Source organism: Mchenga conophoros, linkage group LG8 (genome assembly GCF_057382185.1).
Source record: "Mchenga conophoros isolate Kocher_MC1m ecotype Shallow Benthic linkage group LG8, M_conophoros_male_GT1.1, whole genome shotgun sequence".
Taxonomy (NCBI): domain Eukaryota; kingdom Metazoa; phylum Chordata; class Actinopteri; order Cichliformes; family Cichlidae; genus Mchenga; species Mchenga conophoros.
This window is the reverse complement of record NC_140533.1, coordinates 13,111,508-13,139,270: the sequence shown is the minus strand read 5'-3', so window position 1 is coordinate 13,139,270 and position 27,763 is coordinate 13,111,508. Positions and strand designations below refer to the sequence as shown.

The 27,763-nt window shown below is 40.5% G+C and overlaps 2 protein-coding genes across 4 annotated transcripts; one reads left to right on the top strand and one right to left on the bottom strand.

Annotated features, from left to right (window-relative positions):
- Positions 1-11: 11 nt before the first annotated feature.
- On the top strand, positions 12-27,691 carry ift140 (intraflagellar transport 140 homolog (Chlamydomonas)). 3 transcript variants are annotated; one of them, XM_085284284.1, is made up of 31 exons: positions 12-152; positions 568-731; positions 815-1,036; positions 1,855-1,976; positions 2,060-2,190; positions 2,685-2,860; positions 3,029-3,120; positions 3,197-3,303; positions 3,427-3,569; positions 3,835-4,038; positions 4,143-4,215; positions 4,311-4,402; positions 4,520-4,647; positions 4,749-4,866; positions 4,985-5,106; positions 5,205-5,331; positions 5,411-5,542; positions 5,697-5,732; positions 6,072-6,304; positions 23,231-23,408; positions 23,774-23,964; positions 24,076-24,171; positions 24,251-24,383; positions 24,578-24,718; positions 24,841-24,969; positions 25,118-25,300; positions 25,392-25,595; positions 25,779-25,991; positions 26,167-26,333; positions 26,479-26,620; positions 26,781-27,691. In XM_085284284.1, exons 2-31 carry the CDS (start codon positions 585-587, stop codon positions 26,958-26,960), a joined length of 4,362 nt encoding a protein of 1,453 aa, XP_085140410.1. In that variant the 5' UTR covers positions 12-152; positions 568-584; the 3' UTR covers positions 26,961-27,691. The 3 variants fall into 3 exon arrangements, with proteins under 3 accessions (XP_085140410.1, XP_085140411.1, XP_085140412.1); XM_085284285.1 differs by lacking the exon at positions 5,697-5,732; XM_085284286.1 differs by lacking the exon at positions 815-1,036 and having other exon boundaries at positions 568-749.
- On the bottom strand, positions 11,827-22,211 carry tmem204 (transmembrane protein 204). The gene is made up of 3 exons (XM_085284283.1): positions 20,989-22,211; positions 18,778-18,933; positions 11,827-13,143 (listed from the first exon to the last, which is right to left on the bottom strand). The coding sequence occupies exons 1-3, from the start codon at positions 21,266-21,268 to the stop codon at positions 12,899-12,901; spliced, it is 681 nt and encodes a 226-aa protein (XP_085140409.1). The 5' UTR covers positions 21,269-22,211; the 3' UTR covers positions 11,827-12,898.
- Positions 27,692-27,763: the final 72 nt, after the last annotated feature.

The window sequence follows — 27,763 nt, the reverse complement described above, 5'->3', positions numbered from 1 at the left end:
GCAGTCTGTAAGGTTGTCAGGGGCAACTGGGAGAGACGCTTTACGCTCACACCAGAGGCTACGCGACAACACTGGAAGTAACTGTCGATGTCTGAAGCCCTTTTCAGTCTCTACAGATAAGTTGGCGTCACTTTAGAAGAAAGTGAGCTGAGGTGGGTTTCGACAAGATGACTGACTTCGTTGAACGTTAGCGAGGGCCAGCCATAAATGCTAACTTTGACTAGCTTATCTGGCTTAGCTAATGTTAGCTGCTAGTTGAAGCTATTTTGGATTTATCGTCTTTCCAGTGATGCTGCTATCTCCTGTAATGCTACAGTATCAGCCGGTTTTGTCAAGTATTACGGTGAACTTATAGCTTCACTTAGGTCTGCATTGTTTACTGTCTGCATGTATCCATTAATGAACTAGCCATGTCAACTCCAAAAAAACTAAAACAAACACACAGCAACCTAAAGCAGAGAATGATACTTGACTCTACATTTTAGGGCTAACTTGTAATTTTTTTTCCAAAGCTTAACAAACAGAGGAATCCATCTTTTGTCTTTTGTCTCTCTTTTTTTAATATAGAGAAGTACACGGGAGATATGGCGGTCTATTTTGATCACCGCATTGAGGCTCCTGATAGCAGTGATGTACCCTTTCAGTTGACCTGGCACTCAAGTCTTCCTATATTGGCTGTGGCCTCAAGCAGTCCTGCCACCGGTGGAAAAGTAGACCTGTATCTGCAGCAGGTAACCTCGGACATAAAAGTATGTAACATTTCTCTCATATTGACACACACAAATATTGTCACACCTATCTGGTTCATCTTCAGGGGGAGTATGTGGAGAGCTGCCATGTAGTTCGTCCTCACCAGCCCACAGGGCTGCGCTGGCATCCAACAAAGCCAGTTTTAGCGGTAGGCTGGGATAATGGAGAAGTAGTGCTGCTGACACACCCCCCTGGAGATCAAACAGTCTTGCCCGGTGTACATACAACCACCATCAAACTGCTGGAGTGGAGCAGCTTTGGCAGCCGCTTGGTAACTGGTGATGAGGTGAGTTTTTTGCAATAACGTCCTGGCATATATTATTATGTAATATAATAATATATGCCAGGACGTTATTGTCTTTTACATGCTGATGTTTTCATGAATGATGGATCAGTTTTAATAAGATATAATCACTTATTTTTTCTGGGTATGCACTCACTGTAAAATGATGGACTTATTTAAAAATGGCCTGATAACCCTTTCCAGATTGATCGAAGCAACAATTGCTTCCCTGAGATTGTTACCGACATGGCGTGAACACAGACTGGAAACTACCTAACCTTTGTTTTTCAAAGTGTGTACAGCATACCTTTAGTGTCATTTTTTTTACCGCAGAAGATTGTTTTGTTTTTTTTAATCTGAAGTGGACATTGAAAAAAGTCATACATCCTTTTATCTCATTGTGTTTGAATAATTGTAATTCCTTCTACTGGGATCTCAGCCAGAAGTCCATCTTTCACCTCCAGCTCATTTAAATCTCAGCTGCCAGACTTATAACAAATTCAAAGAAATAAATCATCATTCTCCTCCTCACAACCTTTTGGGTATACGATACATGGGTACAAGCCTTACATGTTACAGATTTGGTCACTTTTTATGAACCAAGTCACTGCCTGCATTCTGCACATCAGACACTCTTAGCTGTCTGTGCAGCCTGGCTCAATGCAAAAAGAAAACAAACCGTTTCGTGTTTTAACTCTTTGAACTTTTCTTTTGAGTTTTTAACTAAGATTTTATTGTGTTCTTTAACACACTTTGTAACTGTTTTGAAAGTGCTAGGCAAATTAACTGTTAACTATTACTGTTATTATTGTTATTGACAGTCTGGAGCTTTGGCAGTATGGAAGGTGGATGCGAGAGGGAGACTTCATGGAAACCACCTTGTAAAACATGAATACAAGAAACCTTTAACTTGCTGCATCTTCAGACCGTCCACACCTGGAGAGTAAGCAGCCTTCGAAGTCCCATATCAAGTGGAAGAGTATGACATTTTTTTAATCAAATACTATTTTTTGTATTTTATTATAGTGATGTGGCAATGCTAGCTCGAGCATCTGTGAGAGGAGATGAGCGTGCGCTGGACAAGTTTAGCTGGAAGGGGGCACCTCTGAAGATGGGGCCACAGGAGGGACTTGGATTCTTTATCTGCACTGCAGATGGTAGGAGTTTGTGATTCCTGTTGGAGTTTGGAAAATTAAATCATTTGTTATTTTCAATGCATTTGACCATACTTTCTTTAAGACACAATTTGTTTTTTCATTGCCTTGTATAATTTTGTCTGAGGCCAGCAGTCTTCTGCAGTCACAGCCCTCAATGTATAAAGGCTGTTTATTTTATTTGTTTGTTCTGTAAATTGCATTGATGATACTTTGCTTTATTTTTGAACAGTTACGAAGAACAGTATGAGAAAAGTATTCATGGTTTTAGAAAGTCTGATTAATCCAGCAGACTTGTTGAAAATTATATCAAAAGTGTATTTTGCCTCTGTGAAGCAGTAATCCTGTGGGAGTCTCCAGAAAGGGGAAAATACAACAAGCTATAATGCTATTGATCCAGAATCCAGTCTGATCTTTAATAAATATGAACACTTTGTGGTTTGAGCTGTCAGATATTCCACTTATTTCATCTTTAATCCCATGTCTTATGCATATAGGTAAAGTCCATAGTGTGGATGAGTATTGTAAGACGAGTGTCCTTCTCAGTGTGGAGGGCTCCATCAAGAAACTTCTCTACATTGAGAAGACAGAGGCCCTCGCAGTGATCACAGAGAACCTCATGCTGTCACAGTATGCTCTCGGACCTGAGGGTGGAGCACAGGAGATTATGAAGGTATACAGAAAGATTTTTTTAAAAATATATATTAACCAGTAATATCAACATGAATGATCAATCTCAGTTACTTTAATTATTAATATACTTGAATATGTGTGCCCTTTTTATATTCTGTGCCAGGACTAAAGATCAGTGTGGAGTAATGCGTGACTTTTTTTGTGACAGGGTAAGTTGAGCAGCAAATCCGGGCAGAATGTAGACGTTGTGTGGACAGAAGATGGCCTCCTCATCACTGCATCCGGGGAGCAGGTCATCAGGTCAGTATATACACACTGAGAAAAAAAACATGTAAATTTCAAACTTGAGTAATAATGTCCCTGTTGAATATTTTAGGCTGTGGGATCTGGAAAGAGATGACAACTATGTTTTGTCTCTTGATGAGACTCTGGGATATGAGAGGGGAGAGATGATCAACTGTGTTTCATACTGTGCAGGCAAAGGTAAAAGTTTTCACAGAATTGTAAATGAAAAGAAGCTTTTTCTTTCCCATCACCATATTCCTGAATGTTTCCAAATGCATAGGTTAAAAAAAAACTATTTTTTAAAAATTCTGCAACACTCAGAAATCCTAGCAGCTGGCACCACCAATGGACGCATAGCAATGTGGAGGATGGTGGTGCAGTCGGGTAGCAGTAGAGGTGACACTAAGCCCCAGTGGAAACTGCAGACACCAACAGAAATTGGAGGAAATGTCACTCAGCTACAGGTAATGTCTTGACCAGCATTAGTGCATTACTTTCGTTCCATCCATGTTCTACCACTCCAGGTCTATCCCAGATGTCATGCCAATGAAGAGTCATCAGTTAAACTAACCAGTACAGTACTCTGAACAGATACTTTGTCTTCCTCCCACAATCCAAACATGCATGGGTTAGGGGTGTTTCGATTACATTACATAATTTTTTTAATGATTATGTCACAAACCATCTGTAGTGTTCTGTTTAGAAATTCCACTTTGATCTATCCTTCAGTGGGGCTCCAACCTGAATCTCCTGGCGGCAAACAATTCAAACACAGTTCTGATCCTCTGTGAGCATGTGATGTCAGCCCACTTCAGCCACCAGGTGGCAGCAGTGCAGCTTTCCCCAACACAGCTCAACATCACTCAGTTCCACACAGGTCTGCACTTTTCTCTGCAGTCTGACATACATGTCAGAGGGGTGTGTGTTACTAAGGTAAGGGTAGAGATGAAGGCTTTCACAAAGTATTCCTGTTGGTGACAAGCAGAAGTTTAAACTGCTGTCATGTCAACATAACTTTCTTTTTGTCACACTGTCAGGACTCAGTGACGGTCTGGAATGGCAAGCAGGTCACTGTGTATGAGCTTTCAGGGACAAGTCTGCGCAATACAGGTACAGCACTCACTGAAAAAACAGTAAACAGTGCGGTTTCCACCTTTAATTTCACCACATCTGCTTTCTCTGCCTTACGTCTTTCTAATTCCCAGGATCATTTCCTTGTGATTCGCACGTGGTGGCTGTACACGGCGAGAATCTTTACACTGTAGAACCAAACCGGGTACAAATCCGCACACCTCAGGTCTGTTTGCCTCATATATTTATATAAACACAAATATGAGACAGCTTATCAGCTGACGTTAAGTCAGAGTGGATTTTAAAGAATGTAAACATATTTGATCTTGGGTATTGCTTTCAGGGCACAGTGAAGCAGCTTTTAACCTTCTCCAAGGCAGAGGGAAACCCTGTACTACTCAATGTGCGCCAGTCCTATCTGGTGGTGGGCACAGACACGGCAAACATCAGAGTGTTCGACCTCTCCAGAAGGTTGGCATTCACGTGGATGTTATCCTGGTTAAAACAATTTAAAAAGAAGCCTCTGTGCTTTTTTTATTGAATCTTTATCAACATGTTCTTTGTCCTTATAGAGATGCCAAAGCTCACTGCAGCACCAAGAACCTAGCTGACCAGATTCCCAATCTGGGAGCACTAAGGTCAGTTAAATGTAATGCTAATGGGAGCCAAGTCAGCATCCTAATCTCTCAGGTGAGTGTACTGTGAGCACATCAAACCTTGCTTCTATTTCATATTGGAAATGTAATGTCTTTATATCAAACTGTGCATATTTAACTTAAATGAACTGTGCGAGATTATTTCCTCTCAGGTGAATGGGCGACCTGATCACAAAGTGTACTTTTATGATGTTGAGATGGACACTGTGACACACTTTGACTTCTTCACTGGCAGACCTTCTAGTGGTATCTCACAGGAAGAAGAAAGTGAAAAGTAACCAAAGTAGCTTTCGTCTGTTTTTATTGTGTTCGTGCATATTACCTTTTCCCCCCTTTGATTACATACTGTGCTCACTCTGTTCTGTTTTCCAGGCAGCAGTGGTCGCTCAGCGGTCACTCTCCTGTGTCTCATTTTTGGGATGAGAGTGAACCTCGTCTTTTTGTCTGCGAGACTGTGCCAGTCAGCTCTGAATCCATATTAAATAGTTCCTTGGATATGGTAAAGACCACTCCTAAACACTGTAATATAGTAATAACTAAGGGGTAGTTAAAAAGTATGATGGCTTCCTTTCACTTAGGTGGATGTGTTGGTGGTGACCCTCTTCTGCACACAGGAGCATGGGCTCCTCCTGCAGGACTGCTCCCCTAGACCTCCAGGCATGCAGGCGCTCCTCGCTCTGGATGTGCCCTACTATTATTATAGCTGCAAGGTGAGGACTGAGCCTGTGTGTGTTCTCCATTTAGCTGGGGTGATCCACATATAAATCTGTTGCTTAATTTTTTTGTCATGTATCATGTGTCTTTTTATTTATGCTTGTCATTATTCTTATGTGCAACTCTGTGTTTGGTCCAATACACCCCCAGCTATTATTTCGGAGGGGTGATGTATTTCTGCCTGAAGTAAGTGTCTGCTCTGTACGGTTCGTTCAGAAAGCCTCAGTTTTCTTTGTTGTGCTGTGATTGTGTGTGCCTTGCGTTCCATATAAGAAAACATGAAAACTCCAGCCAGCACAAGTGCATCTGTGGAATATCTACAACTCTAATTGTGCACAGCTAAAAAAACACTTAATAAGTACGGTAGACATGTTTTGTGATCCCTCCTACTCAGTCTCTAATGCTCATTGTTCCCCTTTGTATTTCACATTTATTTTATTTTTAAGTTCTCACTTCACAACATGCTTATTACGAGTGGGTCTGAATCATGTGGGTGCTGATCTTACTGCTACATATTTTTACCAGCCAGGTGAGAAGGATCAAGGGTTAATAGAGGTTTCGGCATCGTCATATCGAACCCAGCCAACGACAGGGACGCCCTCCCAGGTCCCTCATATGGTGTCCCGGAAAGCTCTTAGAGACTTTGTAGGTCTGGAGAACTGTGAGAAGGCCACTCGTGACGCCATGCTCAACTTCAGCTTCTACCTGACTATCGGTGACATGGATGAAGCCTTTAAGTCTATAAAGCTCATCAAGAGGTATGTTTACATCACAGATGCATGTGTCTTTCTCAGTGGTATTTGCTAATAGAGGAGGCATGGAGCATGGTATTTGCTTCTGTTTGATAACCGTCATCACATCCCCACCAATCCACTAATTGTTTCCACAGGGGCTTTAGTTCAAAGACAAAGCACACAGCACACAGGGGGTAGCATTGTTAACACAACCTTGACAGTTCTTGGAATGCTTTCCAATGCTCTGCAGTGGGAGAGCTACAACAAACTGTTGATTTTCATTTAATCTCATTTTACTCAGCACCTTTGACTGTTAAGGTCAAACTCTTACAATAGCTCTGTAACCTTTAGTGTGCTATGCTCTCTTAAAGTCTCATGAAGAAACTGTCCCTGCTTTTTCAATATTTTCAAAATTTGTCTTGCCTCTAAAAACATACAGGGTATAAAGGATGGATGTAGGTGTCTGTGTCATTACCTGTTGGTAGGTGCTGCCTGGTTATGAGCTGAGAGTTTTCATCGTCACCATTTTGGCGTTTTATAACCTTACATGACAGTTGAGAGGTGGATCTGACTGTCAAGCACACCGCACTCTCATTCGTTAACAACTTGTGATCGTCAAGTCATTGGCCAATGAGCATGCACAGGTCAATCTTTCTTTCTGACTCTAATGATAAGTATAATTTACAAAATGAGCTTAATGTTTTATTCAGTATGACCTGAGTTGCTAAAAGCAGAGTATTTATTGATGTCCACAGAAACCACGGGAGCATATCAAAATTATTTGAAAATTCTGACTCAGTAACTAAAAATTACTTTATTTATTCAGAAGTTTGAGTTACTTTTGAGATACTTAACCTGAAATTTGGCTTGAAAAAAGTTTTTTTCAATTGGGTTTCTATCGTTGGTCCTTGCTGACAATTACAATAAATAGAGGTTTAAAGTACATTAGCCTTAATTTTTCAGTCCCAGAAACGACGTCCATCATTAATACTGTTAGTCCTAAGCAATGAGAGCCTTTGTAATTAAACACCTGGCAACGAAAAGTGATGACACACCAATGATCTTTCAATTTGAAATCTCTATATGGATCCTTTAAAATAACTCACTGTACATAAATTAGATTAAAAACACAGGACATGATTAAGTGTTTTTTGTGTGTCTCTGTTGAGGGAAGGAACTCTTCAGTGTGTATATGTGTGACTGTTTCTGTTAGTGTGCGGGTGTGTTCTGAGGGGATGTACTTTTCTAAACATTAAATCTCACACACACACACACACACACACACACACACACACACACACACACACACACACACACACACACACACACACACACGTTCGAGGTCCCCCTGCCAGTTTGGTCCAAAGCGAGTGCCCCTTTTCCATTCTTACAAACATTAAATCAGGTCACTAAAAGGATGTGTGCGTTAGTTCCTGCAAGTGTGTGTGCGTCTTTGAGAAATTTATGTGATATCAGCGATGATCTGATATTATCTTTAGGGGAGTACGTGATCCAGGGAACAATTCTGCTGTAGCGTTGCTTTCGCACGTACAAACATTACCCAAATGGGAAAATAGCATAAAAACAAACAAATGGGAAAACAGCTTACACCATTGGCCGGATATTCCAAACTGTTTAATAGGCATGATGACAGGTTTACTTGGTTCCTCATTGAAGGCTATTTTTACTGCTGCGCATATTTTTTTTTTGAAGATTTGTATTGTGTATGATTCCCGCATATCTCCACCCACAGAATTATGCATTTCCTGCAGTACTAACCTGTATCTTCAGGGACTTGTCTCTATGATGCAGGTCTGAATTAACAAAGGGTCTCATATTTAAATCTGACTCTAGCTCGTGAACCAGAATTCATTCAGATGTAGTAGATTTATTTTGAGGAAATATCTGGTGGAAACACTAGAGGCAATATGCCTGTTTGACATGTGTGCATTAAAAGGTGAGATCACCTGAGTCACAGCTGCATCAATGTGCACTATAAAAGGCCCTTCCTCCCTCTGATAATGAAACCCACAGTATCCACGGATGAGATATAAAACATGTAACACACTTTGAAGGTGATGTTGTCAGTATCAAAGTTCCTCCTGCCGTTAAAAGCAGTGTGTCACATCCAGGTTGGGATGTCTTACTCAGTGCACACTGTGCTGCTTCCTCTCATTCACATTGTCCTTGACTTTTAAGTGACATGCTGCTACAAGATTATCTTCCCACACTTATGCAAGCAGTCTGTTACAGTCTTTTTCTTTTGAATTTATTCTTTAGAGCCAAATTTTCCTTGGAATTAAATGACTCAAGAAGGTGTTCAGGCTGAGACTGGTGTGATACATTTGACCCTCATGACCCCCATTTAAGCCAGTTGTCACTGGAAAGAATGAGCTAATTTTAGTTGTTCTTCCCTGTGAGGTTTTCATTCTCCAAGGAACTGATATCATCATTCAGTACTTTTTGTACCATCCTTTGATGCTTCAGGCTAGAGTCAAGTTCCTTATTATAATAGTACAACTGGAAGTTACTCTGAGACTAGGTTGTTTTGGATTTGCTGAGATATAACTGCTGGACATGGTTTCGGGGTTCAACAGCTGTGATGCAGCTGTACGCGTATAGTACTATGAGAAAGTGCCCCCCCCCCCCTTTATCTTAGTTTTTTCTATATTTGTCACAATTACATGTTTTAGTTCATTCATTAGACAAAGATAACCTGAGTAAATATAAAATGCTGCTTTAAAATGGTGGTTTAATATTTTAAGGGACAAAAACTTTCCAAACTTACCCGATGACCTGTGAAGAGGTAATTTCCCCCTAAACCTAATAACTGTGCCACCCTTGGCAGCAAGAACTGCAATCGGGCATTTGGAGAAACTGGCAAAAAGTGCTTCACATCGCTGGGGAGGAATTTTGGCCCACTCTTTGCAAAACTATTTTTAATTCATATTGGAGGGTTTTTAACCATGAACAGCCTGTTTAAGGTCAGGCTAAAGCATCTCAATTAGATTTAAGTTTGATTAGGCCAAAACCTTCATTTTGATTTTTGTGAGCTGTTTAGAGGAGTGACGCACCAGGACTTGCTGGTGTGTTTTGGATCATTGTCCTGCTGCATTACCAGAGTGAGCTTGATTTTTGTGTGATGAACTGATGACGGACATTCTCCTTCTGGATTATCTGGTCGAGAGCATGGTACTATCGTCACACTACCACCTCCATATTTGACTATTAGTATGAGATTCTTTGTGTTAGTTTTACGTCAGCAGTCTCTTTCTTATTGTTGAATAATGAACTCTCACCTTATCCAAAGCAAGTGACCCTCGCAGTTTTTTAGATGTTGTTCTGGGTTCCTTTGTGACCTCCTGGATGAGTCGTAATTTTGGCATACCGGCCGCTACTGGGAAGGTTCACCTCTGTTTCAACTTTTCTCCATTTGTGGATAATTCAATTCAATTTTATTTTATTTATATAGCACCAAATCACAACAAAAGTCGCCTCAAGGCGCTTCATAGATACAGAGAAAAACCCAACAATCATATGACCCCCTATGAGCAAGCACTTTGGCGACAGTGGGAAGGAAAAACTCCCTTTTAACAGGAAGAAACCTCCGGCAGAACCAGGCACAGGGAGGGGCGGCCATCTGCTGCGACCGGTTGGGGTGAGAGAAGGACGACAGGATAATGGCTCTCACTGTGGTTCACTGGAGTGCAAGAGCCTTATAAAATGTCTTTGTAACCTGTTCCAGAAAGATAGATGTCAAGTACTTTGTTTCTCAGCTGTTTCCTTAGATTGTGACATGATGTGTTGCTTTTAGATTTATTAACATATTTGACTTTGTCAGACATGCTCTGTTTAAGTGATTTCTTGATCCAGCAGGCCTGGCAGTAATCAGGTCTGGGTGTGGGTAGTGAAATAGTTCATTCATGATTAACAAGGAAGGCACACAGAGCCAGGAGGGTTTGGATATTTTTTTTACCTTAATAAATGAAACCATCACTGAAATCTTTTTCTAGATTTAAAATTTGTTTGATGACCTGAAACATGTGAATGTGCAAATGAATGTGAGTGCGAATGGTTGTTTGTTTGTCCCTATGTGTTAGCCTTGCGACAGACTGGCGACCTGTCCAGGGTGTACCCCGCCTCTCGCCCTATGACAGCTGGGATAGGCTCCAGCGCCCCCCGCGACCCTGAAAAGGATAAGCGGAAGTGAATGGATGGATGGATGGACCTGAAACATGTAGGTGTCACAACTGTGCAAAAATAAAAACCCACACTTTTTCACAGCATGTTGGTCTGATGATTCAAACAAGCTCTCCTCCACACAGTCCTTATTCATAAAGTGCTTTACAACAGCGGTCCCCAACCCCCGGGCCTCGGACCGGTACTGGTCCGTGAGTCGTTTGGTACCGGGCCGCGAGAGTTGAGGCTCAGGTGTGAAATGTATGGTTTTCAGGGTTTTTATCGGTTTTCAGCGTTATTTTGTTATTGTTTTTATCGTTAACTTTTTTTCCTGGGTCTTTTCACGTGTGTTATGAATAAATCTTATTTTTTTGTGATACCGGTACTGGTTTTATTTTGTTGTATTTATCCGCGACACCTTAAAGGCCGGTCCGTGAAAATATTGTCGGGCATAAACCGGTCCGTGGCGCAAAAAAGGTTGGGGACCGCTACTTTACAAAATCAAACATTACAGCTCACTGCTGGATTTTCCCTTTTGAGTGCAGTTAGCCAAACAGCAAACAGCCACTTACTACTAAAGAGACAGTTTCTTAACATAAAACACATTTTTTCTGCCAGGAGCAGCACAAAAGTGATCCCTTAAACTGGTTTTTAGTTTTAGTGTCCTTATTTTCCTCCGAGTTATCGATTCTGTCACTAGTTAGCTAACATAAACTAATATAGGGCTATTTGCTGCAACCAACCAACCACATTCCTTACTAACAGAAGATGACGCTAAACATGTTTTTAAAACTTTGACTTTAAACACTTATTTCTTAAATCCAGCTTCACAGACAGTGTTCTATGTCAGTTTTTGAGAGCAGGGCTCAGTGATGTAAATTAGCCTTTAAATGTGTAGCGTTTCATGTCCTCTTTAAATCAAATCTGTTTTGGAAGCAGCCATCTTGGATCAAATATTGAGGAATACAGAGGAATAAAAATAAAAATCCTGTAAAGAATCAGCAGGCAAATCCAATTTAAAAAAGAAATAAAGTTTGTTGACTTTGCCCCAAAATTGTTTTTTTTTTCTCTCAACACAGTGACATGATTGGCTAATGTGTTTCACATTAAGATAATTAATCAGCTCTTTGGAAGCATGGGCAGGACAACTGTCATCTTTAGTTTTTCTTCAACACATTTCTGTCCCACTTCTCTTAATGTAATTTCTGGTTAAATGTTATGAGAAGACAACTGCTGATAAAGAATTTCCAGTTGATAAATGGTTAAAGTCACTAGAAAAATGGTAATTCATTAAAATAAACTTTTAATGAATGAGCCTTTGTCATGATGTTGGGCACCAAGCAGCAAAGACAACAACCACTGCTTGATTATACTTACCAATAAATTTATTGAATTTACATGATATACATGGTATATTATTATTTTAATGTGGAAGTCCCACAAATAACCTGGGTTTTTTTGCAGAAATATGATATGGTCATTACTACTACTTATGATAGCGCTATGGTATTATTTTTTATATATATTATATTAATTTAGGTATCGAGTATGTACCAAAGCAAGGAGAGAATCATAAAGGAAGCATCATGAAAAATGAACTTAACTGAACAAGTTGCAGTACATCGGCAAAATAGCTACTAACAATTGAAAAAAAACTATTCCACAATTATCCATACACATTGTTTAGTGGGTTATTTGTCTTTTATCTTTTTTAAATTTTCTTGCTTCAAAGTATTCTTGGAACATTATAATATATCCTCGTGTTCTTCTTTCATTTGTTCAAAATGCCATCTCTCACTGGCTATAAAAAAAAATTAAATATTGTCACTGATTTGGCAAAGCACGGCCCAAAAGCTAACTGAAGACTCTTCAGCTTTTATCCTGGCATGTTCCCTACATGTAACATATATAATTATTATGTGCATAACATTTTTTAATAAACTTTAAACTAGTGAACACAAATATGAGGTATTCTAGTATTATAATTTCAACATCTTTCATTTTCTCAAATTTATGATTGTGCAGGAGACCATTTCATAAATGCACCATTAATAAAATATGTCAAGTTCCAGCTTGATCTTTTCATATGAATTATGTTTTATGAAAGACAGTCCTAATCCAAATTCTTTACTTAACAGATTACTCTGGCTTGAATACATGATTGAATCATGCAGGATTTGAATTTCCCTGGAACGTTAGGGCTGCTTTATACATTAACTTTAGTTAAAAATGTGAAAACTGTGCACTAAATAGCAAAATATTTATCATATCTCTATTGTTGGAATGGGAGAAATAGAATACGATTGCAAGCGTATGTTAGTCCAGCTGTTGTGGGAGCACAGGAGCGTCGTCTTCTTTTGAGAGTCCCATTACTGTCACGTAGCTGGAGTTAAACATGAAGGGTCCTGTCACTGGCGTGTCATGTGAGATCTCCTGAGTTCAACAAGGCGACTCCACATAGTCATTGTCCAGACGTGGGTGAAAAGGTGACGCTAGTGAGGGACTGATGATTATAACTCGAGGTGCAAGGCAGTCATCACGGCGGTGTAAAATGTTCCAGATGAGCATAGCCGCAGCCATAGTGGCCAGCAGGCAAGCTGCTATGTCCATATAGCAGGAGTAGGAAAGGTGGGTGTTGGGCCCGATCTTATAGAAGGTCACAAGTCCAATAACCAGAACAAAACCTGCAACGGAGCAGAGAGAGAAAAATCAGTCAGCTGTTATTTACCAATATCAGGATCCAGTGAAATACAATTTGTGCTTTTTCTTATTTTAAATTATGAGGTGCTCTTCTATTCAAGCTGCATCTTGTTTCACACTGGAAAAACAGACAAGGTCATGTTTCATCTTGACATAATTACTGAGAGACTCAGAGTGCAAACACTGTGTTGGTGAAATGAAGCGTTTACAGGAATGCTAGCAACTCCTGTGCACATTCAAACCAGGTGATCGAGGTCAGCATGACCATGAGCTGGCAATGTTGTGTTGTACCAGATGAGACTTTTGACAATTAATTGTAAGGTTGAGACAGAGTCTCTGGGATCGTTTTAAGACATTTTAGTTACAACAGTTAATAAAATGAAACCTGCAGTGGTAGAAGAATCCCATTCTCTCAAATTTGGAAATGTATTGGTAAGTTGAAGCATTGATTTCCTTTCACTGGAACTGGCCAACCCAAGAAAAACAACAGTTACGATTTTTGTTTTTTACCTTTGATATTTAGAAGCCCAAGTGAAAGAGACTGCTTGGCCTAATGTACAACTGAAGTCTCTCTGTGGCTTTTAAAATCCCACATACTGACACTTAGACCCCATCACTGTAGTCACTGTATTGCTCAGGAAGGCCAGAGCTATGTGCGCAGCCTTTGATTTGGGAAATCTGTTTCCTCTGAGGAAGAACTTCAGAAATCTCAAGATTAAAGTTCTCAATAGCAGAAAAATATCAGAGCATGAATACAGGCTTGGAAAAGCCTTTGAGATGTTTTATCTCCTGCTGTCTTTGATTCACAGGAGCTTGACTGAAGCAAAGAGGAATTCCTGCTTGCATGTGAAGTTATAAAGCCTTAGTCTTTAGTTTCATGCTGTTCCTTTGATCTTTATTTGGTTGTATCAACATTTTTCACTGTCTCCATGGCCGCTGTTGTCCTACTTCTTTACAGTTAGGTACAGTGTGTCTTAAAGCAACACTTCTTGGGGTTTTCCTCATTCAATGCCTTCAAGTGTGCTCTGGAGCCATTATATAGTTCAACAATGCTACATGTCTAAAAAACCTGCCTCATCCACAGTGGTATAAATACAGGGACCAAAAATAATCACTGGAAATAGGGATGTTAGTGCATTAGGATATGAATCATTCGGTTTCCTGAAGCAGTCAGTGGCACCAATGAGGGAAGTTCATTTATATTTCTTTCTCTACCTCCACTGTAAGATGGTTGTCATTGTTTTAAATGAGGATGTGGATAATTGTGTCTGTATATCAATATGTGTCCACTACACTGTGTATGTAAGAATGTAACTGTTTGCTCATGTCTGTTCATGTTTAACCTGTCTGGCTCCTTATCCAAGAAAATGAATAATCTCCTCTCCAGCTTCCAGCCAGGGTGGGCTGTGTGAACCTCTTTTCTGGCAGGGACTTATCTCTCAAGCTTCCTTCCCCTGCTTCCTCTTTCCATCCTTCCTTCCTCGCCTCCTTGCCACACCCTGAGCTCCGAGGTTAATACATTTACTGGACATCTGACACAATGTGTCACAGAGAAAATCTTAATGAGTCTTGCTGCTATGTGACTGGTTCTTGGAAATTCCTTTGGCCCTGCATTTTCCTTTTAGCTAGTAGTGACCTACTGAAGTTGTCATGATGTCTTGCTTCTCACCAGGAATCTATTGAGCCACAGACTTTAAGACACAAATGTGACTTATTTTGGAGCCAGGTTTAAAATCAGTGAACGGATCGTACAAATTCACTAATCACCTGCTTCTTAGTGGGATGTGATCTGCAGTGTTGACATTTGTCACGTTAGAGCCGTGTCCATTCAGAAAACACATTCCAGAGTTGTCTCACGGGGTGAAAAGACCACTATTGTGCTTTCAGTCTGGACCAGCCAGTGTTGCTGAGATATGGCTCTATGCAGCTTAATATTGTTATTCCACACACTCACACTCTACTTGCAGTTGTAAAGCATTTTGGCACATCCGAAAATGAAAACATTCCAGTGAAAGGGAGCGATGGGCAAAAATACCTCCATTCATTCAGAAGCGAGCCCCATTCAGTGACTCAGTGGGGGAGGGCTGAAATGGGAGTGGGGAATGAATGAATGGTAGAGGCCTGCATAACTATCTACACTCAGATGATTTGGTCTTCTTTGGGATTTTTCAGCCTTTATTTCCAGGAATTATGGCTCAGTCACTTCATTATTATTGAATCTGATGGTTATTTTTAGAATTGATTAATTGTTTATTTGTCCAACTGTCCAAACCTCCAAAAATGCTCCAAACTGGATGGCATTTTTATTATTCATGTTACTCTTGTGGTTTTAGGGATGGCACTGTTAGTCTGTTGTTCGTTTAGTTGGGCTACCGCTGTGGCCCAGATTAACGTGCTGTGCAAAAGTGTTGAGCCACCATCATTTCTTTATATTTTCCGATGGAAATAGGTGCAGTTATTTATTGAACCACGTACCAATATACATGGAAATGCAGTATATAAGGTAAAAACAGAATTTGCTTTCCAGATGGTATTGTATGATGGATCAAAATGGGACTTTTCTGTGTGCATTTCAAACCATGAGAGATCCTCCACCGTGTTTAGCAGATGGAAATATAAACCCATCCATCCATCCATCCATCCATCATCATTCTCTCCTGCTTATCCTTATTAGAGTTGTGGGGGGCTGGAGCCTATTCTAACGACCCAAAATTTAAATTTTGGATACATCACTCTATCAGACCTGTTTCTACTGATTTCCAGCTCAGTTCTTGTGTATTTTGGCAAAAGCCATCAATTTATTCCTTTCCCTTCCTTCCCTTCCACTGGCACCATTGAGGTGTCACTGCTGTTCATGAGGCTTCAGTAAACAGTAGATGGATCATCTGAAGGGCCAGATGCAATTCTCATGGTCCTGTTTCAGGTCTTTTCTGAAAGTTTTTCTTTTATCTGTTCAGACCATGATTTCCAGATGCTGTTCATCTGCTGTCGATGGGCCACTTCTTCTTTTGTCTTCTGTTTGTCCAGTTTTCACAAATCTTTAAAGACTCACCATGCTAAAATACGCCAAGTTTTAAACCTTTAGCACTTTGAGAATCGCCCTATTAGTGCAAAAGTATTATTTTATGCCCGTTAAACAATCAAACAAAATGGTCTGGTGCAAGGACTGAAGTAAAAATGAGTGGAAGGCAGACAATGTCTGAAGAAAAACTTCAGCTTCAGAAAGCATGGAGAACTTTTGCTGAAGACCACTTTAATAAATGACCAGAAAGCCTGGCTTGAAATAAGAGGTGGCCCAAGTTTTTTTTTCATAGTGCTTTAATACAATAAACATTGGATGTATTTTCAAGAAATTTGGTTGAGACGGCCAAGCTTAGGATGGTGTAGGATTAATGTTGCTGACTTATATCTAATGACTCTTGACTTACATGTGCAACTACCCCACCCATTAGATCAAAGTTTACTCTCATCTAGTGACACATCTATGCAGTATTCAGGAAATACACATTTTTCCCAAGTGACTGGTGGGTACTTGGAGGTTGCTGACAAGTCTTTAGGCCGGTGTGACTGGAGCTTTAGACTTCTAGTTTGTCTAAAGAACAAGCCTTGTTTGTGACCTTGAGAAACATCTTGCTGTTATCCATACAAAAAAAGGCTTAAAGAAATGTGCCTTTTTTTATTTTGAATTTATATTTCATAGGATAATATTTGGAAGTCATATCATTTTCTAATATGTGAAAACATCTGCCGAGCCTAGAACAGATAGGTCTGCTTGGTCTGGATTGATCTGTTAAAATAATGCTGTTCTGCCTTTAAGACATATTTATTGCATGTCACAGAGTTTTCACGTAGCAAATATTAGTGGATAGTTGCTTTGATACACGTGTTACGTGTATGTGGATATGGGAGTGTATTTTAAAAACATCAGAAAATAATATGAAGTGAATAATATGAAATGATGAAGAAAATAATATAAGTGTAGCAGTTGTTGAGTTTATTTTTATGTATGTAATAAACTCAAACAGAAGATTTCTATCAGCTGGAAGTAGCAAGTTAACTTCAGCTCCAGTCGTCAAAATTCGAATGTTTAGTCTGTTTTTTTCTTAGTTTTGGTAGTTTTATCTGCTGTCCATGTGTTAAAGATGTTCTCTGAAGCAATCTGTCTTTAAGAAAACAAAGGAGCTCAGTATATACAAGCGACACTTGTCATCTGATTTTTTTTTCTTGTGTCGTGTCCTATGAACGACTATGAACTGATAAACTTCTAAGGTCAAGATTACATTTTGATAATAACCTTTTTGTGTCAGAAGAGTAAAATTGGAAGATCAGATTTTTCCAGAGAGTGTTATTTTTTTTAATGTCAGGGAAGTAGGTGTGTGCTGTAAATTTCTTTTTAGAATGCCAAATCTATTATGCCGCTGCCTTTGGTAATCGTTCTTTTGTGAGATGAGCTCTTGGCCACTGAGGTGTTCCTCGTGTTGTTGTCTAATATAGGAAAATGCAGTAATACTGGGTGGGCCTCAATCCTCTCACCAAGGTCTTTAGATAAAAGCCATCAGCCCTGCTGGAATTTGTCCTGAATAGACTAAAGATAAAGAGGAGATTCTTTACTTGCAACTACTCTTAGACACTTTGTAAACAGACATAAAAGCTAGGCCAGTGTATCTAGAGTGAGGCAAGTCCCACCCTGCTGTCATGAGTACCAAAGGACATTTCTTCACCGAAGCTCACTATAAACAGACAATCACGCCACAACACACTCTTAACATACACAAGCATATATGCACATATTCCCTCCTGTCAGTGCACACACAAACACACAGTCCCCGTCGAAAACTGTCTTTCCCGTTAATTCCCCCCTCCCCTCTTTTTCCTTCTTCAGCTCAGGGGTTTGCATAACAGGTAGTTACAGACATTTCCTCGTCCTGAGCAGGGATATCCTGGCGCCCGACAGTCGCTCCCTGGCTCACTGCAGCTTTGGTCCATGGATTTTGGACTAGGACTAAATTTAAACCCACAGCAGACCCCCTTCATGCTGCTCAGAAACCAAGCAGCTGAGTGACCGCAGCGCACAACACACTTCCTCAGCAGGGGCACCGGGACAAGTCAATACTAGGGGACACTTAATGTCGATAGTAGAGGATGGATGGATGGATGGATGGAGGGATCGACAATGGATAGATGCTAGTTAATTCCAATTGCAGTTAATCCTGAGGATAGTACAGGTTCTATCTTCCTCTCGTTTTCGAAATTTTGACTGAATTGATGGAGAGTCTTATCAAGTCAGATTTTGTTTCCGCTATTGTGACCACTTTTCATTTAAATATGGATGAGTATCCACATTTAGTAAAAATATGGTCTATGATGCATTATTTTTTTTTAAATTAGGGTTTACTTTTTCTTAGGTAGACCTAAAGGATGAGATTTGCTAGTGTCTTAAGTTTTTCACAGTAACTTCCTGCAGCATTTGAGGCTTAGAAGTCGATCTTCAGTATTGGAAAGTTGCCCAGTGCAGGTCCAGCTGTGATTACAGCCCAATTTTATGGCAGTAAATTTTGGATTTGGTTAAATCTTTGCAAATGGCAAAACACTTAAAAAGAGGGGATGCTGGTACTTACTGGTTAGTTGGAAAAGTGCAGCGATGGCTTCTTCCCACCACTGGGATTCGTGTGAGATGAAGGGCAACTTCATCAGGCCTAGAAGGAAGATCAGCTGACCTGCAGTCAGGGCCACTGTCGCTATCAGGTTACATGCTCGCATCATGTTAAACTGCACTTGAAGGACAAGAAGAAAAAGTTGTGTCATATTTCTGGCACTGTGATGTAAAAGGGTCAAATATACACATGAAAAACTAAATGGCAATAATAGTTTTTAAAGGATAGCTTTATTATATGTCTGAATTTTTGAAGGCACCATAAAACCAATTTACTAATTTATTTAAAATGTACCCACGGTTTCTAAAAAAAAAAAATCTAGTGCAAAAACAACACAGAACATAGAGGCCACCTCTTCTTCTGAAACACTGAAGGATTTTTGAACTGTGGAGTATAACTCATCTACTTTTGAAAGTAAATATAGGATTTCAGCTTCACAGTGGTTCAGAGCTGGTTTGTCTTGTTTCAGTTTTTTTATGTGTGTGTGTGTGTGTGTGTGTGTGTGTGTGTGTGTGTGTGTGTGTGTGTGTGTGTGTGTGTGTGAAGGCAGGAATGCTCAGGACTCTTTTCCTCTGGAGAACTGCAGTTATACTTGCAGAATTGTAATTACGTGCAGAATGTGGTTTGGCATTGTCTTGCTGAAAAAGACAAAACCTTCCCAGAAGCAAACGCTGCCCTGATGGCAGCATACGCAAGTATCCAGACATTCTGCACTTTGCCAGTGCCTTGTGTACTACTCCATCCCTATACCATCACAGATGCTTTGGAACTGAACTGGATGGATCTTGTCTATAGCCTGCTGGACAGACTGTCCATGACTCTATCTATCTCATATAAGATCATTCCCAGAAAAGGCAGCTGTGTTTCTCAGTCTTGTTTATACATATTAATATATTTTTTGTGTGTTTGTTTTACTGGTTGATGTGACTCAGGGGATACAGCTGATCATTCCCTGATCTGAAGGTAAATAAACCTGTTCTTAGATAGTGCTTTTCTACTCTATTTGAGCACTAAAAGTGCTTTGTACAGCATGTCTCATTCACCCATTCACACAGTACCTTTTTCTTCATCTAACTGCTTTCTATCTAAGATTTACACACACACGCACACTGTGATCACGCCAAGGATAGCAAAGCATCCATACTTATGAACCATCATCCTTTCAATTAGTAGATGACCTGCTCTACCTCCTGAGCCACAACAACCCCTGAAACATCCATCTACAGATTTCCCTTGAAGACATTCATGTATTCATACAGTCCAGTAGATACATTAAGTGGTCAGTTAGAGTGTAAAACCTCTACATGAATACCAGTTCATGTTCAATTTATGTTTGCGTGTTAGAGCTTGAACTTTTATTTGTGGATGCAAAAACTGTGTTCACTTTGATTTTAGAAGTATGTAGATTTCTCCAGATTATCTGAGTCTTTTATTTATGGCAGTTTATACCACAGATGATGAAATCATGCAAGGATAAAACTCCTATATTGGCTGAGATTTTCTGAAATTGTCGAGGTTTCTATGTTATGTTATGTTTTTTGAAGTTTTGTGGGGGGAGGAGTTCTGTTCTTTTGTGACCTATATTCCAGTTTTTTTGTTTTTTTTGGAAACAGGGTTATAAAATACACTTCCAGCACAGGAGCATTGACACGATTACTATTTTTTCATGAATGGTAAGTCACTTCTGCCATTAGTTGGCAGCGCTGCCCAGTGACCAGTAAAGCTGGCCAATGGATTTCCAGCATTTCCCAGACTTGTTCTTGAATGACAGTTTGGAGCTTATTATTAGAAGCATATAAATCCATTGTAGCATTGACTTTGACTGAAAAATGTAGCTGTTTTATGGAGTACATGCTACAGATTTTTGGATGGTTGAATACATTGGATAAACTTGGAAGTTAGGAGCTTGGATTTAATTCATGGATGTCAATTTTACCCCAACAGTGAAATTCTTCAGAGGTGTGTTTTCATATGAAAACGAACAAAACTGACTACTATATAAAACTCTGCAGTACAGCGATATCTGCAGCATTAAGTGTATTTCTTTTATTTATAAGGATGTACCAATGTATCAGTCAGCAAGTTTAACAAGACAAAGGTTAGACACTTTTTTTAAAGCAGACATAAGCATGCTGTGATGTCGAATGTAAAATCTAAAGTAAAGTTAAAACTTACATTTGACAGTGCTACGGGATTCTTGGTAGCCTGCATACTCAGAGCCCCAACCAATGCTTTCACATTGCTTCTGTGTGCCTTGCCCCCTTCTGTCAGCCTGGAGGTCGTCACGGCCCCTCTCCCCGCCGTTGGGGCACATCTTCCATAGTCCCACACTGCGCTTTCGGCCGTCCTCCAGAGCCTGCAGAACCCAGCTGGGTGTGACGGCTGCCACGTTATTTAGGACCAGGGACAGCAGGGCTACGGCCACCGCTGCTACCACCAGCCTCTGCAAGGCCATGTGATGCCCGGCACCTGCCACCTCTCCCCCTCCGTCGTGCCCCTGCTCCGAGTCCTGTTCGAGCTCAGTGGGCTGCCAGCTCCCTCGCCTCTCCTCTGGGCCAGGAGCACTAGCAGTGCTCTGGGCCCCCTGGCTACTCTCCACCTCCTCCACCACCACCTTCTTCTTTCAGCTATTAGCTAGTGTCGTCCCAGCTCACCCAGAGGTGAATTTGGCAAGAGTTTTGTTTTAGGGCTTAGCTAAAGGACATCTCCATTCATCCTCATTCAGGAGTCGGTTGTCGTTGCAGCAGATCCTCAGCCCTCCTCCTCAGACAGCAGTGTGGGTACGTCGGGATTGATCCAACTGGCACCTAGGTCCATTCCACTGGCTCCGGCTGACTGCAGCTTGACTCTTGGATCTCAGTCCTTGCTTGTACTTTTATCTTCTGCTTTTCCACCCTCCAGTGCTCTGTTTAATGCACTTTTCAGACTTCTGGGTTTGCAGTTGGTTTATTTAGGTGTGCAGTAGATCGACTTTCCTTTTCTTCTTCTCAGAAATGCCACATTTCTTCCAGAAAAGTACAGATGACAAAAGTAGATTCTTCGGAGAGCGTTGCTAGGAGCTGACTCGTAGGTGGCTTTGCTTTGACTACCCAAGACTGTCTCTCAACTTGAAGAGCCCCTGCTGCCTGCCTGGAACAAGAAGTCCTCTAGCCCACCCCCTTTTGCCTCCTTCTATCTTTCTCCCCTCTCACTCTCTCTTTTTCTCTGTTGCTCACTCGCGCACACACGGTTTCTCTGCAAATGTTTGCGGTCAGAGTTGAAATGCAGGGGAGTTGCAGTTCATCATAATCCGAGGAATCACTTAGCAGCTGTAGCAAGCACTGAACAAACAGCTCCCTCCTTCATGATCACTTTAAATATGAGCCTGTGTTTGTGCCAGTGCGTTCATGTGACAGAATGTCCAAAAGACCCCCTCTTAGACGTCACTGTTCGGTATATTCTTTTGTCTGGAGACCAGGGGGCGTTTGCTAAAGTCTCCACTCTCATGTACAACAAACATAGTGACTGCCACAGTCGGCCAGCAACAGGATGTGTTTCCTGAGAGGAAAAGAGGATGGGAAGAGAGGCCAAATGTAGACCTGTTTCTTCTCTTGTCTTTCCTTTTCTGGCTCTCTAAATCTGGCCACTCAGAGTAATGTGAACATGATTTTTTACTCAACATTTTTAAATAACCCAGATTTTTCCCTCCCTCTGTTTTGTTTTCTATTACCATAAACAGTAAGACTTTGGCTGCCACCTATTACTATTGCTTTTTTTCACTTTGTCTCACTTCTTATAGCAAGGCCCCTAAAGATTTGGGGTATTTCCTGTTGCCTAACTTTAATAAACAGCCCACATCTGTATCAGCTAAAGCAAGGAGGAGGGAGGGGATGGAAATAGAGACCAGATGGCTGTGGAATCTTATATTTGGAATTGAAACTGAACTGGGGGATGGGGTGTGTGTAAAATACTTGATTTACGTCAGAGAAAAGGAAAAAAGAAAAGGAAAGATAAAGAATGACCTCTGTTTTGAGTTTAAAATCCTCTTCTCCATCTTAAAATGTAATAATTTCTAGGTTATGCTTTTATCAGTAAACAGGATTGTTTGATGGACATTCATTATCATTGTTTGATATTGGAATGATACTACACCACTAAAAGTCTGACCCTAGTGACATAAAAGCATTTAAAGCCTTAAGTCAGGTTTGTCCCCATATTCACATGCATTCAGTCTAACTATCAAATATAAGCTTAAATGGAACCAGACATAAGTGGAAAATATTAAATACCTACCAACTTTTAATTTTTTTCTATGTATATATTTACTTATTTGTGTATGTGTGTATAACTGATCTTACTGTTGAATACTAAAATGCCAAGGCAGTGAGCCACACACACATCATCCTTGCAAACAAGCCATTTCTCCTTTCTCTTGTAGTAAAGCGGTGTGGGAAAACATGGCACGGATGTGTGTGAAAACCCGCCGGCTGGATGTGGCACGCGTGTGCCTTGGGAATATGGGAAATGCCAGGGCAGCAAAAGCACTAAAGGAGGCGGAGGCTGAGCCTGAACCAGAAACCCAAGTTGCGATGTTGGCCATTCAGCTGGGCATGCTGGTGAGATATTAAAGAATCTTTTTATTTTCGCCCCAGACTATAAGAAAGAATTGCAAAAAGGGTTATTCCTCTGTATTTGGGTTCAGGTTGCAACTTAATGTGAAAACTCCATAAGAGAAAAGATTACATTTCATTTAAAAAGACAAGATAACTTTAAAAAAAGGAACTTGAGTTTATAAAATCATTCTAGAAGATAATTTTAGTCATTTTTAAAACAAAAAAACCTGCGATCCAGCTCACAGAAATGCCACATGCTTTGGCTACAAATAACACATCCTTCCTTTAAGTTGTACCACGCACAGACTAAGGGACTTTCCGGGCCAAAAGCATTTATCTTTCCATCATCTTTTCCTGTCTTCCAACAGGAGGATGCAGAAAATTTGTACAAAAGCTGTCAGCGCTACGACCTGCTGAACAATTTCTATCAGGCTTCTGGTAAATGGCAGCAGGCTTTGGAGACAGCTGAAGTTCATGATCGCATCCACCTGCGCGCCACGTACTACAGTTATGCCAAATACCTGGAATCCATGGGCGACAAGACACTGGCCCTCACTTAGTAAGGAAAACAAAAGCTCATTTATTATTTGGTCAGTAATGTAGTCGTGTGTGTCAGAACAACTATACAATAGGAACAAAGTGTGACTGATTGTTATCCTTTTTGTTACAGCTATGAGAAATCAGACACACACAGAGTTGAAGTGCCCAGAATGCTCCAGGACGACACGTCATCTCTAGAGATTTATGTTAACAAAATGAAAGACAAGTAAGTCCCGGCTCTCCCTTTATGGTTAAAAACATCTGAAATGCTTTTAAACACCAGGCCTTCCATATGTATAACTCAGGAGCATCTATAAGTGGTGGGCCCAGTACCTGGAGAGCCAGGCAGACCTGGATTCTGCACTGCATTTCTACGAGTGTGCTCAGGATTATCTTTCCCTCGTTCGAATCTTCTGCTACAGGGGGGACATTCAGAAGGTGACTCAGTTTTTAAACTTGTAATTTTAAAGAATTTGATCTTGAAGAGTTGAGTTTACTGATTTATATATAGTGTCTTGTGTACTTAGGAAACATGTATAGGCTTGTACCACTGTAAGCCACTGTAAACAGTATTGTTATTCTGACTAATTTACATTCTTCTTTTATATGATAACATTTTTGAAATTTCCTAGGCGTCAGAGATAGCCAACAATACGGGAGACAGAGCAGCTTCTTACCACCTGGCCAGGCATTACGAGGGACATGATATTAAACAAGCTGTTCACTTCTACACACGAGCCCAGGCCTACAATAATGCTATACGACTTTGTAAAGTAAGGGTTTTTCAGCAGCCTCAGTTAGAAATATATATCTATATATAAAGCAAGACTTTTTTTCTTTTTTTTTGTTTGCTTTCTTTTTTCCCATCGTTGTTTTCTTGTGTTTCTCTGATCAGGAGAACGGCCTGGATGACCAGCTGATGAACCTGGCCCTGCTCAGTAACCCAGAGGACATGATGGAGGCTGCGTGTTACTACGAGGAGAAAGGCTCCCATTTGGATCGTGCTGTTGCGCTTTACCACAAGGTGTGTTTTTTTTCCTTTCCAGTGAATGGATTGATGCATTATAAATCGTTCCACAAGGGGGGGTGGTGGTATTGTTAAATACATTTAAAGTAAGCAATGTGAAGTAGATTTTCAACTGTGGCTATATTTATTCATTTCTTTCTTATAGGCTGGCTATGTGTCCAGAGCTCTAGAGCTGGCCTTTGCCACCGAGCAGTTTGGTGCTCTTGAGATGATCGCAGAGGATCTCAATGAGAGCTCAGACCCAGCCCTCCTGGCTCGCTGCTCTGACTTCTTCAGCACACATTCCAAGTATGAGAAGTCAGTGGAGTTACTGGTAGCAGCCAAGAAGGTACCGCTGCGACACAGCATCACCTGTCTGCTCGTAAATCCATTCATATGTGCTAACTCCTGCTTTTGTGTCTCCACATTTGTGTACCCAGTACCACCAAGCCCTGGAACTGTGCGTGACGCAGAACCTAACGATCACAGAGGATTTGGCCGAGAGAATGACTGTACCTGATTCGAAGGATATGTCCGAAGAGGCCCGCAAGGAGCTGCTGGAGAGGATCGCTGACTGTTGCATGCGGCAGGGCAATTACCATCTGGCCACTAAGAAATACACACAGGCTGGCAACAAACTCAAGGTAATTATCAGATGTGCTATACACTCATTAGGAATTCTGTGCATAGGATGTATCTTGCCTGATACATATGCAACACCTAATGTGTCTCCTTGAGGGAAAAAAAAAGTATGCGTCATGCTGTTACACTGGAAACGAAATAATTGTGACTCTAAAAACTTAAATTATTTTGTTTCTTCTTAACAGGCAATGAGGGCGCTCCTGAAGTCAGGCGACACAGAGAAAATTGTTTTCTTTGCCAATGTTAGTCGTCAGAAAGAGCTTTTCATCTTGGCCGCCAACTATCTCCAATCTCTAGACTGGCGTAAAGATCCAGATATCTTAAAAACAATTATTGGTTTCTACACTAAAGGCAGGGCACCGGACCTGCTTGCTGGCTTCTATGAAGCTTGTGCTCAGGTGAGCAAAATATCAGTTCATTTGGCCGGTTTGTTTTGACGTTTATATTGAATTATATAATTGGAACAAAAAAAACAAAAAAGCTTGCCTCAGTATCAGACCACATCAAGCAAAATACAATTTATAGATAAATCTTGATGATTCAATAAAAAGTTATTTTGTTATCATTTAAAAGGTGGAGATTGATGATTACCAGAACTATGAAAAGGCTCTGGATGCTCTGACTGAGGCATCAAAGTGTCTCTCAAAAGCAAAGGACGCTTCAAGCGGACAACAGGAAGTGCGACTGGCTGATCTGCAGCACAAGATCACCTTAATCAGGAAGTTTGTCCACATACGCAGGTACGAATATGAACTCATTTTCATTATTTCAGTTTTACCGTAAGTTTTAGTTTTCATCATAGAACGGGTCGTTTTTGATGGATGTTTCGTTATTGCGCGGGTCAACCTGTCTGCGAAGCTTTGAGCTCATCACATTTGTCTACAGTTTGTACATCGAGGATGCCAGCGAGGCGGTGCAGCTGTGTGAAACCCTGCTGGAGGAGCCAGAGCTGGACCCTGCTGTGAGGATTGGAGATGTGTTTGGTTTCCTTATCGAGCACCACTGTCAGCAAGGCAACTTCCAATTGGTGACTGTCTTCTTTTTCTAGATTTTTCAATAGGTCAGATTACACTAATCACATTAATGTAGGGCTGTAATGATTCATCAAGTAACTCAATTTAAAAAAACAAATCCTTGGTGCTACTTTCTAAATTTTTCTATTTGTGTCCTTTGTAATTCTTTTCCAGGCCAATCGTAAACTGGAGCAGCTCCAAAAGCTGTTGCCATCCCAGAATGTTAGCTACTACATCAGCCAGGCCAGCCTAGTGGCCCTGCAGAAAGAGCTTGGTATACCTATGGATCGCAGTGACAAGATACACATCTCAAAGGAGGAAGATGAAGTGGAGGAGGATTTAAACATGTTTTAACCCAGTAAAACTATATCAAATATATCTGCACTTTTTCAGACCGGAAATAACTGTGGAGTTAGTTTTGTCCGAAACAACTTACATGGGAGATATGAGGGTTGCCAAAGTCACATTATGTGGACTGAGCACAGCATCTGTTTGCATTCAAAGGCACTCGACTATCAGATATTGAATGAGTACTGTGGAAAACACGAAAACTAAAACGTTTGTGTGTGTGTGAGCTGCAAAACATCAAAAACCTACACAAGATACTGCAATATGGAGTTAATGTATATGACAAACTTGGCCGAGGTTGCAACATTCTCCAAAATGCTGAATATAATGAACATTGAACCTCTATCCTCTGCAAAGGGAAATCATGTAATGCAGCTGTTTTATTCTTAAATTTAAATCCTAGGTTTAACCTTTTTCCAGCAGCTTTTGTGAACGCAGAACGCCTTTGAGCTAAACTTGGCTCTGAATGATGTTATAGATTTATCTCTGTGGCTTTATGAACGACTGGTTTTACAGGGATTGATTTATTCCTCATGTCTGACTGTGGTTTACACACATTTGGTACAATTTATTTTCATATTCAGCTGATGTATTAAATGTAAATATCTTCTCAGTGTCTTGACTCATCTCTGTAAAGCCTTTTGGAGCTATTTTTGATAACACGAGGCCACGTCTAGCAGTACCATAGACTGTGAATTAATTGCATTGTTCTTATACATTGTAAAGTTCCCATTAAAACATCAAATAAAATGAGATGGAAATCATAGTTTTTGTTTTAGCTAGATATGCAAAAAAGCTCACTGCACACT

Coding starts and splice junctions, on each gene's coding strand:
- ift140 (XM_085284284.1), top strand. CDS start 585: ATGGCGGTCTATTTTGATCACCGCATTGAGGCTCCTGATAGCAGTGAT. Junction 23,409..23,773: donor CCATTCAGCTGGGCATGCTG/GTGAGATATTAA, acceptor GTCTTCCAACAG/GAGGATGCAGAAAATTTGTA. Junction 25,301..25,391: donor TACTGGTAGCAGCCAAGAAG/GTACCGCTGCGA, acceptor TTGTGTACCCAG/TACCACCAAGCCCTGGAACT.
- tmem204 (XM_085284283.1), bottom strand. CDS start 21,268: ATGGCCTTGCAGAGGCTGGTGGTAGCAGCGGTGGCCGTAGCCCTGCTG. Junction 18,934..20,988: donor ATCCCGTAGCACTGTCAAAT/GTAAGTTTTAAC, acceptor TTGTCCTTCAAG/TGCAGTTTAACATGATGCGA. Junction 13,144..18,777: donor TGCACTTTTCCAACTAACCA/GTAAGTACCAGC, acceptor GCTCCGTTGCAG/GTTTTGTTCTGGTTATTGGA.